The sequence below is a fragment of the Mirounga angustirostris genome, unplaced genomic scaffold (assembly GCF_029215605.1).
Source record: "Mirounga angustirostris isolate CCGP_5_RB_7025 unplaced genomic scaffold, mMirAng1.0.hap1 SCAF_5, whole genome shotgun sequence".
Classification (NCBI taxonomy): domain Eukaryota; kingdom Metazoa; phylum Chordata; class Mammalia; order Carnivora; family Phocidae; genus Mirounga; species Mirounga angustirostris.
The window spans coordinates 21,016,789-21,032,750 of record NW_026991713.1 but is presented as its reverse complement, the minus strand read 5'-3'; the positions used below and the strand labels follow the sequence as shown (position 1 = coordinate 21,032,750).

The window sequence follows — 15,962 nt, the reverse complement described above, 5'->3', positions numbered from 1 at the left end:
TAGACTGGACTTTGAGCTGCCTGTCACCTGAAAGCTTAGGCTTCTGGAATGAAAAAGCCATAGAGACCAGGTCTTTTTATTTTTATCTTTTTTCTTATTGTCCATCTTATCATCCCCTGATTAGGTAATAATCACCGACTCTCTGCTTGAATGAAGGGAGAGGAAAGGATGAAATTACCAGGAGGAAAATCAAAACAGGTTAACACTTCAAAATCCGTGTGACTGTGGCAGGTGCTAGGGATATTTGGTTCCTGACTTTGAACTTATTATGGTCTCCTGGAAGAGGGAAATATTAGTTTTAAAAATTAAAAAAATACAGGTAGTATGACAGTACTGACTGGGTAGGAGTTGAATTTTATTGAGATCTTTTAGAATTTGATGTCCTGAGAGCCACACTGTTGAGATCCTATTGCAAATCCCAGACTAGCTCTGGGAGTCAGATTTTAAGTACCCCCTCCCTTCTTTAAAAGTTACCATTTATTGATCATTTATAGAGAGCTAGGAATGATACTAAGTGCTTTATAAACGTTATCTCCTCTAGTGCTCACGTTAGTCCTGTCCCCTTTCAGGGAATCGAGGTTCAGAGAGGTTAAGTATCTGAAGTTCACACAGCTAATAAATACTGGACTCAGCATTTGACACAGGATTGTCTGACTCGAGGGCATATTTCCTCAATCCTTCTTCAATATTCTTTCTCCAAAACCTTTAAAAATGTCTACTTAGGTGAAGCACTTGATATGTGTAAGGTGCTTTCTAGTTCGGTCCTGTGGCGTACTGGTAGGAGGGGGCTTGATATCAAATCTGGGTTGTGTTTTCACTTTCCCCACTGCAGCTGGGTGCCTCTCGGGCAAGTTTTTGAAGTATTCTGAGTCTCCCAAGCTGTAAGAGAGGGATAATTCTACCTCTCAAGATTGTTCTGGGGATTAAGGGAGATTATGTATATAGATGTATATATAAATATCTACCTCACACAGTACCAGTGTAGAAGGTAGTCAGTATCCTTCAGCCCCCTAATACTGTATTAGTTTGCTTGAGCTGCCATCACAAAGTACCAGAGACTGGGTAACTTATTGAGAAATTTATTTTCTCACAGTTCTATAGACTCGAAGCCCAACATCAGGGTGTCGACAGTTTGGTTTCTCCTCAAGGCCACCTACTCGCTGTGTCTTCACATGGTCTTTCCTCTGTGGACATGCAGTTCTGACGTCTGTGTGTCCAAATTTCTTCCTATAAGGACGCAGGTCTTACTGCATTAGGGCCAATCCATATAATCTCATTTAATTCTCTCTTTTTTTTTAAAGAATTTTTTTTATTATTATTATTTATTCATTTGAGACAGAGAGATACAGAGTGAGAGAGAGAGAGCGCAGGAGTAGAGGGGAGAAGCAGAGGAAGAGGGAGAAACAGACTCCCTGCTGAGCAGGGAGCCCAGTGTGGGGCTTGATCCCAGGACCTGGAGATCATGACCTGAGCCGAAGGCAGACGCTTAACCATCTGAGCCACCCAGGCGCCCCGACATTTAATTACTCTTTAAGGCCCTTTGTCCCAATACATTCTGAGGTCCTGAGGGTTAAGGCTTCAAAGTAAGAATTTAGGGTCGGGCAGTGGCGGCACAATTCAGCCCATAATCAACATTTACCATAAGTGAGCAAGTGAATGGATTTTAAAAAGCCATAAAATGATCTGTAAGTCTGCTCGTTTTGTGTTCCATTAAATGTTGACCTTATCGCCTACAAAACCAAACCAAACCTGCTCCATAATTACTGGCTACATTTGAATTGTAAGTAAGTAGTTCTATAAGTGCCTGAAGGCTATGGAGCATATCTTAAGCAATTAGACTCCTGGGGATGACATGTTTACTGGACAATTGTGTTTGTGAACAGTGGGCTTATACTTTCCTAGTGTGTAAAGGGCCAGCAACCCACAGAACGTAGCTCTCTGCATTTGGAGAAACAACCAGACACATGTTACCCTGGCAAGAATGAAGATTCTCCGATCTTACAGACCGAGTGTAGGCAAACACCAAAACACCTAATACGATAAACAGCTCTTTTGGATAATTAAAGCCCTCCACTTCTTATGACCCCAACCCTCTTTAGAAAAATGAACAAACTTGTTTCTGGGCAGGGGTGAACAGATCTTTACCTCCGCGTGTAAGTGCTTCAGGTCAGGAGTGAAGTCTGGAAGGGGTCCACCCGTTCCCTTCAGTTGAATAGGGATTAATCATGTCCAGGCCATAAGCTGAGCCCTGGGAATAAAGAGGAGTCAGAGGGCTTCTGGGTGGCTCAGTTGGTTAAGCGACTGCCTTCGGCTCAGGTCATGATCCTGGAGTCCCGGGATCGAGTCCCGCATCGGGCTCCCTGCTCGGCAGGGAGTCTGCTTCTCCCTCTGACCCTCCTCCCTCTCATGCTCTCTGTCTCTCATTCTCTCTGTCTCAAATAAATAAATAAATAAATAATCTTAAAATTAAAAAAAAAAAAAAAGAGGAGTCAGAAATGACTCCTGCATTCAACATGCTCACTTCTCCTGGGGAGGCATTCATTCACTCATTCACTTTCTCAGATCAACAAATATTTACTCAACACCTACTATGCTGATGAAAGCAAATAACTAACTCAATGTGATAAATGTTCCGACTGAGGAACGTGTGAAATACTTAGGACACATGGGGGATGCTGTAGGCCCTAACACTGAATCAGTGTCTACTCATTCGTGCCGGTTACTGTTGTGTAGGCTCATTTAATCTCAACAACAGCTCTGTGAGATAAATACCGCATTCATTTTACAGATGAGGAAATGTGAGATTTAGAGAGGCCAACTTGCCTTGCCCAGAGTCCCACAACTAGTACACAATTTGGCAGAGCTGGCTATCAAACCTGGGTTGACTGATGCAGGGAAGCCTGGCTTGTCCCATCATATAGGGGGAGGGGGCTGAGAATCTTCCTCTCTGAGCTTGCCTATACAAGAAATGTTCCACTATTTTACTGTTTTTAAAACAAATCAAATCTGACTTTTAGCCCCCCTTGGTGGAAATGAACTTTCTGCTGATGTGGGTGGGCCCTTCCTGCCACAACTAGGTTGTACAAGGGACACACAAACAGCTCAGGGGGTCCCTCTAGTTGTTGATCCATGTTTGTGCCTGGTCGCACAGTGGCTTGAAGTCTGGTGACTCCGTGAGCGGAGCGCTCGGGGCAAGGGAAATTGGGACCCAGCGCTCCAGTCTTCTCTCTACAGCTCCCCACATCCTGTCTCCAACTGGGGAGAGGCGGCTCAAGGTCAGGCAGCTGTAAGTTCTGCTACTTGGGGAGCCCATACCTCCTTCCGTGGAACTTACCTTCCCCTTTATCACACTACTTTTCTCTCTGCCCCTCTTCTATTGTGTCCTTCCTCTGGAAACTCTCAGGATATCCCAGATGGCATCAGGCACACAGATGGTGCTTGTGTTGGTTCAGGCCCTCTATGAAGACAGGGAGAGATGCATAAGAGATTTATTGCGGGAAAATGGGGAAAGAGACGAGGGGGACTGGGGGAACATTTGGACTGTGATGCTATCTGTGTAGGAGAAAGGGAAGGAAGATTTTGTAGGAAGAGTCTCAGACTATACCCCAGTACTAGGAAGTTTTGCAAGGCCAATGGGGAGCCCTGGAGCCAGATGCCTGTCAGATGAGTCTTGCCTCTTACAGGAAAGGGCTTGCCCACTTGCTGCGCTCAGTGCTTGGTGGGGAGCAGTCTGTGGGAAGGTAGTCCTGCAGCCGAAGCCCTGGTGCATTCAGAGCATAGCAGCTGGGGCTGTCTTTAATTAAGCTCCTCAAGGCTCCATGGTGCCTCAAAATGTTAGTCTGTCTTACTCTTCAAACATCTGCATGATTATAGAGAGATGCTGAGCTTATGACTTGTAACAATTTTATTAATAGCAATAATAGTAGTATTTACCATCTGGCAATAAAAAGCTCTTTCATGTACCAGGCACTGCACTAAATAATTTACGTGCGTCATATCATTTAATCGTTAAAACAATCGATGAGATAGCTATGATCATTAGCCCATTTTAGAGATGGGGGTTGTTATATACTGAGTTGTGTTCCCCCCAAATTCATATGTTGAAGTCCTAACCCCCAGTGCCTCAGAATATGACTGTATTTGGAAATATGTTCTTTAAAGAAGTAATTAAAAGACAGAGAGACCAAGAGACAGACTCTTAACTATAGAGAACAAGGGCGCCTGGGTGGCTCAGTTGGTTAAGCGACTGCCTTCCGCTCAGGTCATGATCCTGGAGTCCCTGAATCGAGTCCCGCATCGGGCTCCCTGCTCAGCAGGAAGTCTGCTTCTCCCTCTGACCCTCCCAACCCTCCCCCCTCTCATGCTCTCTCTCTCTCAGTCTCTCTCTCTCAAATAAATAAATAAAATCTTAAAAAACAAAACAAAACAAAACAAAAAAAACTATAGAGAACAAACTGACGGTTACCAGAGGGGAGGTGGGTAGTGGTATGGGTGAAATAGGTGATGGGGATTAAAGAGTACACTTATCCTGATGAGCACTGGGTGATGTATAGAGTTGTTGAATCACTGTATTGTACACCTGAAACTAATATAACACCATATGTTAACTATACTGGAATTAAAATTAAAAATTTAATAAAGGAATAAAAGAAGGTAGAGATTAAACGAAAAATAAAAGAATGTAGAAATCAAATAAACAAATGAAAGAGTTAATTAAAATGTAGTCTTTAGGGTGGGTCCTAATCCAAGTGACTGGTGTTATTATAAAAAGAGGAAATTTGGACACAGAGATATGCAGAGGGAAGGTGATGTGAAGACAGCCATCTTTTTTTAAAATTCTTTAATCTTTTATTTAAATTCAATTAATTAACATATAGCGTATTATTACTTTCAGAGGTAGAGTTCAGTGATTCACCAGTCTTATATAACACCCAGTGCTCATTACATCACGTGCCTTCCTTAATGTCCATCACCCAGTTACCCCATCTCCCCACCCCCCACCCCTCCAGCAACCCTCAGTTTGTTTCCTATAGTTAAGAGTCTCTCATGGTTTTGGCGATTTACAGGTCAAGGAGAGAGGCCTCAGAAAGAACCAATCCTGCCAACACCTTGATCTTGGACTTCTGGCCTCCAGAACTGTGAAAAAGTAAAAGTTCTGTTGTTTGAGCCACTCAGTGTGTGGTACTTCGTTATGGCAGCCCTGGCGACCTAATACCAGCATATTGTAGCTTCATATGGTCAAGTGGCTTGGCCAAAGTCATCGAGCTAGCACATGGGAGAAATAGCACTCAGCTTCTCTCATTCCAGAGTCCGTTCTCTTAATACTTTCCTCTACGGGGTTGTCCACGGTGGCTGGGGCAAGGTCCAGAATGCAGATGAGAAGGTGATGGGAAGCTCACTGAGACAGAACACAGCCTGGTGAGCCGGGAAGCACACCTGAGAGGGAATCAGTGGACCTGATAGTCAGGGGAAAGCCTTCCCACCCTGCCTCTACCTTCTTCTGGCTCTGGGGTCTTGGCCAATCCACTCTTGCTTTCTGGACTACAGTTATATTTGTGTCAAATGGAAGTATTAAGTTTCCTATACCTCACTGAGCTGTTTTAACCATATTGAGGTCATTATATGAAATGGGGAGAGAGAACTGAATTTGTTTTATATAAATATTAGTGTAGCTGTTATATATTATCCCTGTGTTAGCTAATACTGCTAGTACTATTGTAATGGTGTGTCAACATTGGAGAAACAGTTTTTCATGCTATACAAATTATAAATGATGTTCTGATGCCAGAAATTCATGGAGACCATCAGGGCTATGCATTATAAATAGTCCTGTGATCCAAATGATTCTTGGACATCAGTATAAGCGGCAATACATGGCGTCAATGCTCTCAGTCTAACAGAATGGGCTCATTAAATGATTGTGGGGATTAATGTAAAAAAAGGAGCTGGCCTATATTGAGTTTTTACATGTATTAAGTTCTGTTCTAAATGGTCTAAATATAATAATCCACTTATGATAATTCTGAGAAGAACCCCATGAAGAAGAAACTACTTTTATAATTCCTAGGTTACAGATGAAGAAACAGAAGAAGCCGAGAGAGGTTAACTAGGCCAAAGTCACACAGCTAAGCAAGTGGAAGGATAAACATTCAAACTAAGTCACACTGGCTCCTAGTTTGGGTATAGGTTGGAGAAGAAATGAAGCATTCAGGATGACTTCAAGATTTTTGCCTGAGCAACTGGAGGAACAAAATTATCATTACTTGGGATGGGAAAGATTTCAGGATTTAATTTTTTTTCGGGAAACTCAGTTTGGATATGTTAAGTTTGAGATGCTGATTGTGTGTCCAAGGAGATGTCAAATAAGTCTATTTATGAAAATTGGGATCTGTATCTAAAACCCACAGATGGGATAAGATCACCTACAGAGTGTAGGTAGAAAATAAAAGAGATCTGTGAGCTGAGCCCTGGACATCCCAGTGTTTACAGGTCAAGGAAGTAGGGAATCAGCTTACGAGACAAAACAGAAAGAATGGTCAGAGAATTAAGAGGAAGAGCACATGAGTGTGGTTTCTTGGGAGAAAATAAAGGAAGAACTTGTGTTAAGTACTGATAGGCTGATTACATGAGGACCTAAGATGACCATTGCATTGAGTCAAAGGTCAATGGAAGGTATTGATGACCTTAAGAAGAGCTGTTTTGGTGGACAATTTTGGGGATGCCTGGTTGGAATGGGTCCAAGAGAGAATGGGAGGTAGGGAACTGAAGAAAGTGACTTCTGAGTTTTCTAAAAAAAGACGATGAGAGTGGAGGTAGCTGGAGGAGAAAGTGGTAGAAATTGATAGATTGTGCCTCCCTACCTCTACCTAATATTTTATTAAGATTTAGATAAAGAGGAAGAAAAGAATCTGCAAATGGATTGATTTTCTACTGTATATCTTTTTAGCATGCTTCAGGTGACACTAAAACCGAGGTCAAGTGCATCTATAGATAGCTAGGACATGGAACGTGGATGAAATCTGTCAATACTCTTCTGGCAGGAAATTCAGTAAAGCATATTGTTGAGGACACAGACTTAGACTTGGATTTACATCCCACCTCAAGTGACTTAGTTTCCTGACCTGTATAATGGCAAGATAGCCCCATCAATGTCATGGAGTTGTTGTGAACTCTAAATGACCTAATGCCTAATGAAGTGCAATACAATACCCAGAATATCAGTAATTTTAGCCACTATTATTTATTTTCATGACAATAACAACTTTTAAAAAGGCAGGCTGCATCCTACTTTGGGTTTCCCCTTTTCTTCTTTGGTAGACCTTTTCTTTTTGCCAGTATACTTCCTTTTTTCTCTGAAATCCCGGCCTTTCTTTGACCATTTTTCTTCCACTATAGAAAAATTGATGGGACGAATGAGGAAGAAGATAACACTGAGCTGAATGAAGAAGGAAGGCCAGTGCAGACTTCCAGGCAGAGGCCCTCCCTCTGCAGCTGCCACTGCTGTGGCCTTCCCAAGCGCTACCTCATTGCCATTATGAGTGGGCTGGGCTTCTGCATTTCCTTTGGGATTCGGTGCAATCTTGGAGTAGCCATCGTGGAAATGGTCAACAACAGCACTGTATATGTTGATGGAAAACCAGAAATTCAGGTCAGTGTCTGTGTTTGGTGGGAGCTCTTTTGGCCACAGCTGTGCCAATACTTTGTTATAGGAAAGAAAGCACTTCACCTCTTCCATTGATGTGACAAAAAGGTAGAATGGCTACCATGTGCCAGGCACTGTGCAAGGTGAAGGGAAGAGAATGATGAAAAGCACAGGTTGGGCCCTTGTCGTCATAGAGCTGTACAAGTAAGTAAGCATAATTCATGGTTGCAGGTGCTATGTTGGAGGTGTTCAGAATGCTGGGGGCCAAATAAGAGAGTGCTGACCCAGATATCAAGAAAGAATTCCCAGAGAAAGTGATGGCTGGTTCCGAAAGATAAGGAGGAATCGACCGACAAAGGGTGTTTTAGTGAAGTGCGAGGAAGAGTGAAGAAAAAGGAACATCTTATGTGAAAGACTGTAGGAGAGAAGGGGAGGGAGGGAGAGAGAAGGAAAGAGAGAGAGAGAGAGAAGGAGGGAGAGAGAGGGGGAGAGAGAGAAAATGATGTGTTTAGGAACTGAGATAGGAGTTCATCTTTTCTGAGCCATGGACCCCTTTGGCAACCTGCTGTAGACTTATGAACCTTTTGTCAAAATAATGTTTTAAATTCTTAAAATAAAATGCATAGGATTATAAAGGAAACCAATTATATTGGAATACAGATATCAAAGTATTTAAAAATAAAATTAACGATATGGAAACATATGAGCTTCTTTATAAACACATCGATGACAAAATTTAACAATGGGTCTAAAATTACTGTAACTTTGGGGCACCTGGGTGGCTCAGTCAGTTAAGGGTCTGCCTTCAGCTCAGGGTCCTGGGATCAAGTCCTACATCAGGCTCCCTGCTCAGCAGAGAGTCTGCTTCTCCCTCTGCCTGCCCCTCCCTCTGCTTATGCTCTCCACCCCCCTGTCTCTCCGACAAATAAATAAATAAAATCTTTAAAAAATAAAATAAAATTACTGTAACTTTGAAGTTTGAAGTATAAACCATAGTTTAAGATAGTGGTAACAACTGTCATATGAACAGGTTTATAGTTTCCACGTGATGGAGTCACAGGTACTGATAATACTACTGTGGTTTGTTGCCTACATTCATAACCACAGGAAATGCTAAATTTCAGCTAGCAGTTAGTGAAACTAAAAATGCTGATTTTTCCCATCAAAGTTCACAGATCCACAGCATTCCATTCTTGGACTCCAGGCTGAGAACCCCTGTAAGAGGGTAGAGCATGATTGAGCCTCAAGAGAGGGAGACACCAGGGTAAATAAGAGTTAGGCCAGGTAAAGCCTGATAAGCCACGTAGAGAGTCCTGGGTGGGCTTTGCACAGAGTGGTGGTATGATCAAATCTGTTCCAGAAAGATCGCTATCCAGCCAGTGGTCTCCCAATAGACTGGGATTGAATTGAGTGGAAGCAGGAGGCCCAGTTCAAAGGCTGTTGTAGTCATAAGCAAGTCTGATGTGACTTAAAAGCATTAAAGAGGGCATATGATGTGATGAGCACTGCGTGTTACACAAAACTGATGAATCATTGAACGTTACATCAAAAACTAATGATGTGCTATATGTTGGCTAATTGAATTTAAATTTAAAAAAAGCACTGTTTTTATGAATCACTGGAAAGAAAATCTGGCTTATTTCTTCCATGGTAGGCCTAGAGAAGTATTGAGGCTATGGGGAAAAAACCAAAAGCGTATGCCCAATGGATACATGTTTCATTGTAATGACTCATGAGGAGGTACTCGCACGTTGCAGAGGGGCATCTAGTAGTTCTCTGGTCCCTGCCCATATGTGGAGAAACATTTACATCAGAGTTCCCCAAACTGGTGTTTGGCATATCACTGTTCTGTAGGCTGTGCTAGGAAGAAGGTGTTGTATGAAATGGGAGCTTTTATTGTGCTGTGTCCTGTGAGAGTCTCCAAGAGGGGGCTGTGTATGCATTATTACCCGAACTTTATTGTAGAACACTTTCTTTCATGCCACATCTATTAGCATTACCTAGAACAGTTCCTGCCAAGCACTGGTTTGGGAAAATTTGATTCTAATCCATTAAAAAAAAGGTCTTTAGTTGGCCCTGCAGGCTTCTTTTTTTTCTTTTAGCTAAGAGATTATTCCGCCAGAAGAAAAGAGCACAATGGAGAGTCTTCTAGCCTCTTTTTGATGTCGCAGCTGAATTTGTTCTAAAAGGATATGCTAGTTGTTTATTTTTTGGTGGGGAGGGAGGACAGGAGAGGTGTGATGGGGCAAGCCATGCATTTTTTAAATAATGATATATATTAGTGAGGTTTCAGATGTGTATCACATGTATTCTCCCAGCCTTTTGTGAGCAAGGCCAGCTAATTAAAACTTGTCTGCCGAGGCCCAGATCAAAATGAGATGCTGGTGTACATTTCTTTGTTGCCTGGAAAGATAGGCCTAGGTCAACAGAGTCTGTTTGGAGGCATATGGAAAAGACATTTTGATAAACCTAAGGAACAATGCTAGTGTGTGCTCTCTAGTTTCTATGGTTTTCCCTTTGGAGTCTTAGAGAAACTGATCGAGATCTAAAATATGCTTTGCATCATTTCTTCTGGTCTCAAAAATAGGAGTTTGGGAGCATTTCAGAAGCTCTAGGACAACTCCAATTTATAGCAGGCCATTTCTCTATTACTCAAATGGAACAAAGCTTACATGTCAACTGAGCATGTTCAACCTGATGACAAAGATTTTACAAATTGTATTAAGAAAGGCTCTGAATGACTGGTATTTGTTTATTTGGTTTTTCATTTTATGGGGTGAACTAGATATTTTTCACTGAGATATTTTGAAATCCTCATTTTCAAAAGAGGGAGAGAAGTAAGCAGTATGAATATATAGGTCTTACAAATATTTGGCATATACTCACTAGTTGTATACAGGGTAGTTTTAGCTGATGTGTGAATACTCATTTTTAGTTTAATAATTATGAATTTTAAAACACGTGAATCACTTAGAATAGCGTCTGGCATATGGCAAGCAATAAATGACTGACATTTGAGAAACTTTGTGATTATCTCTTTTTACCTTCAGGAAAAATCCAAACTCCTTCCCATGATCATGAGTCCTGTAGAGTTGAGAGGATGGGCTTTCGAATTGGCCAGACCCGGTTTCACACTTGACTTCTTTTGTTTATTAGCTCTGGGACCTTGAGCAAGTTGTCCTTATGTCCTGGTCAGGGATTGCTGGTTGCAAGGAATAGAAATGCAGTGGAACCAGGTCAAGTTAAAAAGGAAATTATGGTAGGGCTGTAGGGGATCTCATGAGAGTGAGGGTAAAAAAGCAGGTCTGATGTGTATATTTGTGCAGTCCGTGCCCTGGACAGTGGGGAGTCCAGCATGCAGTGGGACTGAAATCCTGGCTGTACTCCATGAGGGGTGGAAAAGGAGTCTTTACCTAATTCTTTCCAAGGCATAAACAGAGGCTCTGCCAGGAAGGGCAGAGTGGAGCTGGCCCTCCTAGGAATGAGGAAATGAGGAATGAGGAAATCCTTAACTAAGGTCTCCAGCTTGCTTGCTTGCTCCACACGGTCTGCTTCTTTCTGAGTATGCTCCACTGTCCCAGGTCTCTCCATGGGCTGTTTTCTTTCCTTTTCCATGTCTTCTCACTGTCCTCCAAAGCTGAAGTGTCTTGTCCGGGAGCTGACTTACTTCGGCCCTGACTAAAAGGGGACTAGTTTCAGTTCAAGTATTCAGTCTCGTCTAAGTATAACTTCTGGGTTCAGATTGGAGAGCGAGACAGACAGACAGAGAAAGACAGAGAGAGACAGAGAGAGCCTGATTGGCCAGATGTCCAGTCAGCAGAGGAGAGACCCAGGGTGAGGATGGGGAATGCTTTCTGAAGGAAATGAGCAGGGAGGCAGGAACTGTCATTTCTAGCAGTTTTTTGCTGACCCTCACTGCCCTTATTGTAAAATGGGAATGAAAGGCCTGCTTTATAGATCAAAAGAGATAATTTGGTGCTAATACTTTAAGTACCTATATTAGTTTCCTAACGCTGCAGTAACTAATTACCTCAAGCATGGTGGCTTAAAACACCTGAAATTTATTCTCGCACAGTTGTGGAGACCAGAAATTTGAGATAATTTCACCAGGGCCACACTCACTCTGATGGCTCTACTGAAGAATCCTTCCTTGCCTTTTCCAGCTTTGGGGGCTCTGGGTGATCCTTGGCTTGTGGCAGCATAACTCCAATCCCTAGCTCTGTCTTCACATGGCTTCTCCTCTCTGTGTGTCTTCTCCTCTTCTGTCTCAAATCTCTCTCTGCCTTTCTCTTTTAAGAACACTTGTCATTGGATTTAGGGCCCAGCTAGATAATCCAGGATAATTCATCTCAAGATCCTTGATTTTGTCACATCAACAAAACCCTTTTCCCAAATAAAGCAGCATTCAGAGATTCCAGAGATTTTGTGTATAAATCTTCTGGGGGTCTTTCTTCACCCCACACAGTACCTGACAGTGGTTGGCTTATTGTAATGGTGCATGCATGGGGCCATTATGATTCTAATGGGGCTCAAGTGATGATGAAATTCAGTTCTCAGCAGGCCCAAGTCCTATTTGTCATGTATCATCTCCTTCAGAGAATACCTGGAAGAACCATCCCTTTAAGAGAGAAAAGTATGAGCAAGAGACATTGTGATTGGTAATTAGCCTCTGGATGAAGTGGATTCCTCTGCCTTCGATCTTTGGTTCCTTGATCTTGGCTCTCCTTGTAACTAGTTGCATGACCTTGGGCAAGTAAGTTAATCTCTCTAAGCCTTATTTTCCTTACCTACAAAAGAAGAGCCAAGAATTACCTCTAGGTGTTCTAAGAATTAAGGGAGGAAATACATGGACAGTGCCTAAACAAAATTATGTCCCTATTTTGCTCCAAGCTTCCAATGGTTTCCATCCCTCTTTGAGTAAAAGCCAAGGTCCTTTTGGTGACTTAAAGGGCCTATCATCATTTGAACCTCTCTTTAACTCCTATTCTCAGGTCCTTCACTCATTACCTTCCACCTATCCTGACATCTTGCTGTTCCTCTAACCTTAGGGTCTTTACACTTGCTATTTCTCTGCCTTGAAAGTTCTCTCAGATAATTAACAGCATGATTTACTCCCTTCTTTCCTATAGGGCTTTACTCAAAAATCACCTCCTCAATGAAGCCTTCCCTCTCTATCTTAAATTGCACTCTACCTCACTCCTATCCGGCACTTCCTGTCGCCTTCCCTGCTTTATTTTTATTCCTCACCCCGATCACTATCTAACACAGTCTGTACTTGTTTACTTGTTTACTGTCTGCTGTCCCCACTGGCGTCTTTGTGAAGAGAGCAATTACTGTTGTTCTGTTCACTGTTGTATCCCCAGTGCCTAGAACAATGTGTGGCACAAAGTAGCACAAAATAAAAATTTGGTGAGCTGATTTGAATGAATGATTGTTAGTTTCATTTCATTTATTTATTTATTTTTGAGTAATTCCTACCCAACGTGGGGCTTGAACTCATGACCCTGAGATCAAGAGTTGTGTGCTCTACCGACTGAGCCAGCCAGGTGCCCCAGTTTCATTTTACTCTTAAACTTCAATTTCCTAATGGGTAAAATGGGAAATACGGTATAGAGGACAGGCCAATGTTCCATGGACTGTGATCTCCTAGAACACAAAGGCAGTTCTTGTTTGAATTAGTATTTACACTGTCTAGCACCTGATCTGGGACACAGGAGGCACTAGGTGAATGTTGAATAAATGAGCAAATAAATATAAAACAACTTGTGATGGGAAAATAAACTGACAAAAGTTGATAAGGCATAATATGTTGATAATTAAGAACCCTTCCTCCATAACAGGAACACCTTCCATTTTGATATCATTGCTTTTTTTTTTTTTTAAAGATTTTATTTTTAATGGACTATGTTAATATAGTCCAGTACCATATACGTTTTGCCGTGTGAGTAGAAGGGGCTTGCCTCTAGATTGCAAGATGTCTTTAATGCCCTTGAAATTCTATAGTAGATGTTTGAGCAATTAAAAGTATCCAAGACAGAATGAGCTGCCTCAAGGAGTAGTAGAGTTCTCTGTCATTAGAGGTATTCAAGCAGAATCTCTATACCCAATGTGGGGCTCGAGCTAACAACCTTGAGATCAAGAGTTGCATGTTCTAGGGACTGAGCCAGCCAGGTGCCCCATGTCCTCAGAGGAAGGAACATTTGCAAGGAGTCTGAAAAGAATGAGTTACTTTGGGAAGAAAGGGAGGAAAGGGGGTCTAGCCCTGGAATTTTCAATGGCTTAAGAGTTGTATCATTATTAAATACATATTTATATATTTAATACAAACATATGTATGTATTTAAGTTTGTACATAATCTCTCCTGCTCTCACTAGAAGGCAAGTTCATTGACAGCAGGGACTTTGTCGTATTTGTTACTATATCCCAAGCATACAAGAAGCCCTCCACAAATATTTGTTGAATAAAAGAAGGAAAGAAGGACCTTGTGGGTTGTTATGTAGGATCATCAGTGAAAAATGGTAGGCAAGTGTTTTCTTATAAACACCACTATATCTGATTTCTCATTTCAGACAGCACAGTTTAACTGGGATCCAGAGACAGTGGGCCTTATCCATGGATCTTTTTTCTGGGGTTATATTGTGACACAAATTCCAGGTGGTTTCATTTCAAATAAGTTTGCTGCTAACAGGTAAGGCAAACTGAAATAACATGAATGCAGTACAGATCATAACATGATTTTGTGTTTTTATAAAATTTGCATAGTTTGCTCTCAATTTAGAAATGCAGAATGGAAGACAGGAGCCATTCCAATAGATGTGATTCACAGATATTGATATGATTCTGTTCTCAAGAGTCTCTTGTTATTACTTTTTTGTCTAACTTAATTTATCTTGTAATTCTTTTAGTGATTATGTAGTAAAAAGAGCAATTGAGTCTGAGTCAGAAGAAATAGTTCCTGGACCCTAAATAATTCACTTGGTGACCTCTACTGAGTCACTTTTTTTCCTTCCCTGGGTCTGTTTCCTCATCTGTGAAATAAAGCATGATTTAGATTGTGTTTGAGTTTCCTTTGACAAGTGACATTCTATGTACTATGTTAATATAGTCCAGTACCAGACAGATATTGTCATGTGTCTAGTAGGGGCTTGCCTCTAAATTGCAAGATGTCTTTAATGCCCTTGAAATTTTATAGCAGATGTTTGAGCAATTAAAATCATCCAAGACAGAATGAGCTGCCTCAAGGAGCAATGGAGTTCTCTGTCACTAGAGGTGTGCAAGCCGAAGAAGATGGCCATTTGGAGGAAACGTAGGACGTATATGTAGCAGAAAAGTTGTGCTAAATGTCTCCAGTTTCCTTCCAATTGTATGTCCTGTGTCACTGTATACATATAGATTTCATGAACCATATATTTTATAAAGCAGTGTTTCTCAAACTCTAAAACACAAATAATTAAATGGTAATGAAATCAACATAGTGATTTACCAATGAGCATTTTCTAAGAAAAAGAGAGAAAAATGGAAAAGAGGATAATCAAATAGAATAAAATAGAGTAGAAAATATCTTAATTCATTGCACACTTAAGTATTGGTTTTTGAAACTTGTTTTGGTTACATTTGTGTGTGTGATTATGTATTGAGTTGCAATATAAAATATATTTTGCTTTATGGATGAAGGTCAAAAAGTTTGAAAGTCAATACCGTAAGATCTAAATATGTACAAGCATGACTTTATTTACTTAAGTTTTGGTCTAATTTGTGTCCTTCATTTATTATCACTTACCTATTGTATTCTTTTCAAGAAGTGATAAAATACTGGCTCACACTTCTGCCATAAAAGAAAATCACACATATTTCCCAACACGTTAAAAGGGCTGAAGCATCATTAATGTGTGAGAAAAGAAGAAAATGCTGCCTGCTCTCTTTTCCCAGGACACTCTGGTCCAGGCAGGGAGGAGAAGGCATGGGGGACTGGGCAGTGAGCTGGGGGCTCAGACAGGGACACAGCCTGTTTTGTCCTTGACTAGTCCCAGGACACAGCCTGCTTTCAGATAGTATGACCTTCTGGTAAAGTGACAGCGAATTGTGAAGCATGAGACACAATCCCAATGTGCTGATGTCATGTGGTAATAGGCAGAATGAGTCAGTTGGGTAGAACCAAGCAGAATGGTGCATCTCCAGCAAGCTCATCTCACGTTTGTCAGTCTCCAGCTTCAGGACCTCATTCAGGAGGGATATTCCTGTATTGCCAACAACCTGTCCGTCATGGGTCCGAGGATGAGCTCAGGATTCAAAGCCGCCCGACAGTCTAGCTTGGGACAC

General features: G+C 41.6%; 1 protein-coding gene across 2 annotated transcripts in view; it reads left to right on the top strand.

The window, feature by feature from the left end:
* Positions 1-15,962, top strand: part of SLC17A8 (solute carrier family 17 member 8) — a 45,229-nt gene that overhangs the window by 5,506 nt on the left and 23,761 nt on the right. For both annotated transcript variants that reach the window (XM_045872764.2, XM_045872763.2), the window contains exons 2-3: positions 7,396-7,648; positions 14,213-14,331. In XM_045872764.2, coding sequence (XP_045728720.1) covers positions 7,396-7,648; positions 14,213-14,331 — 372 coding nt within the window. The remainder of the gene's footprint in view (positions 1-7,395; positions 7,649-14,212; positions 14,332-15,962) is intronic.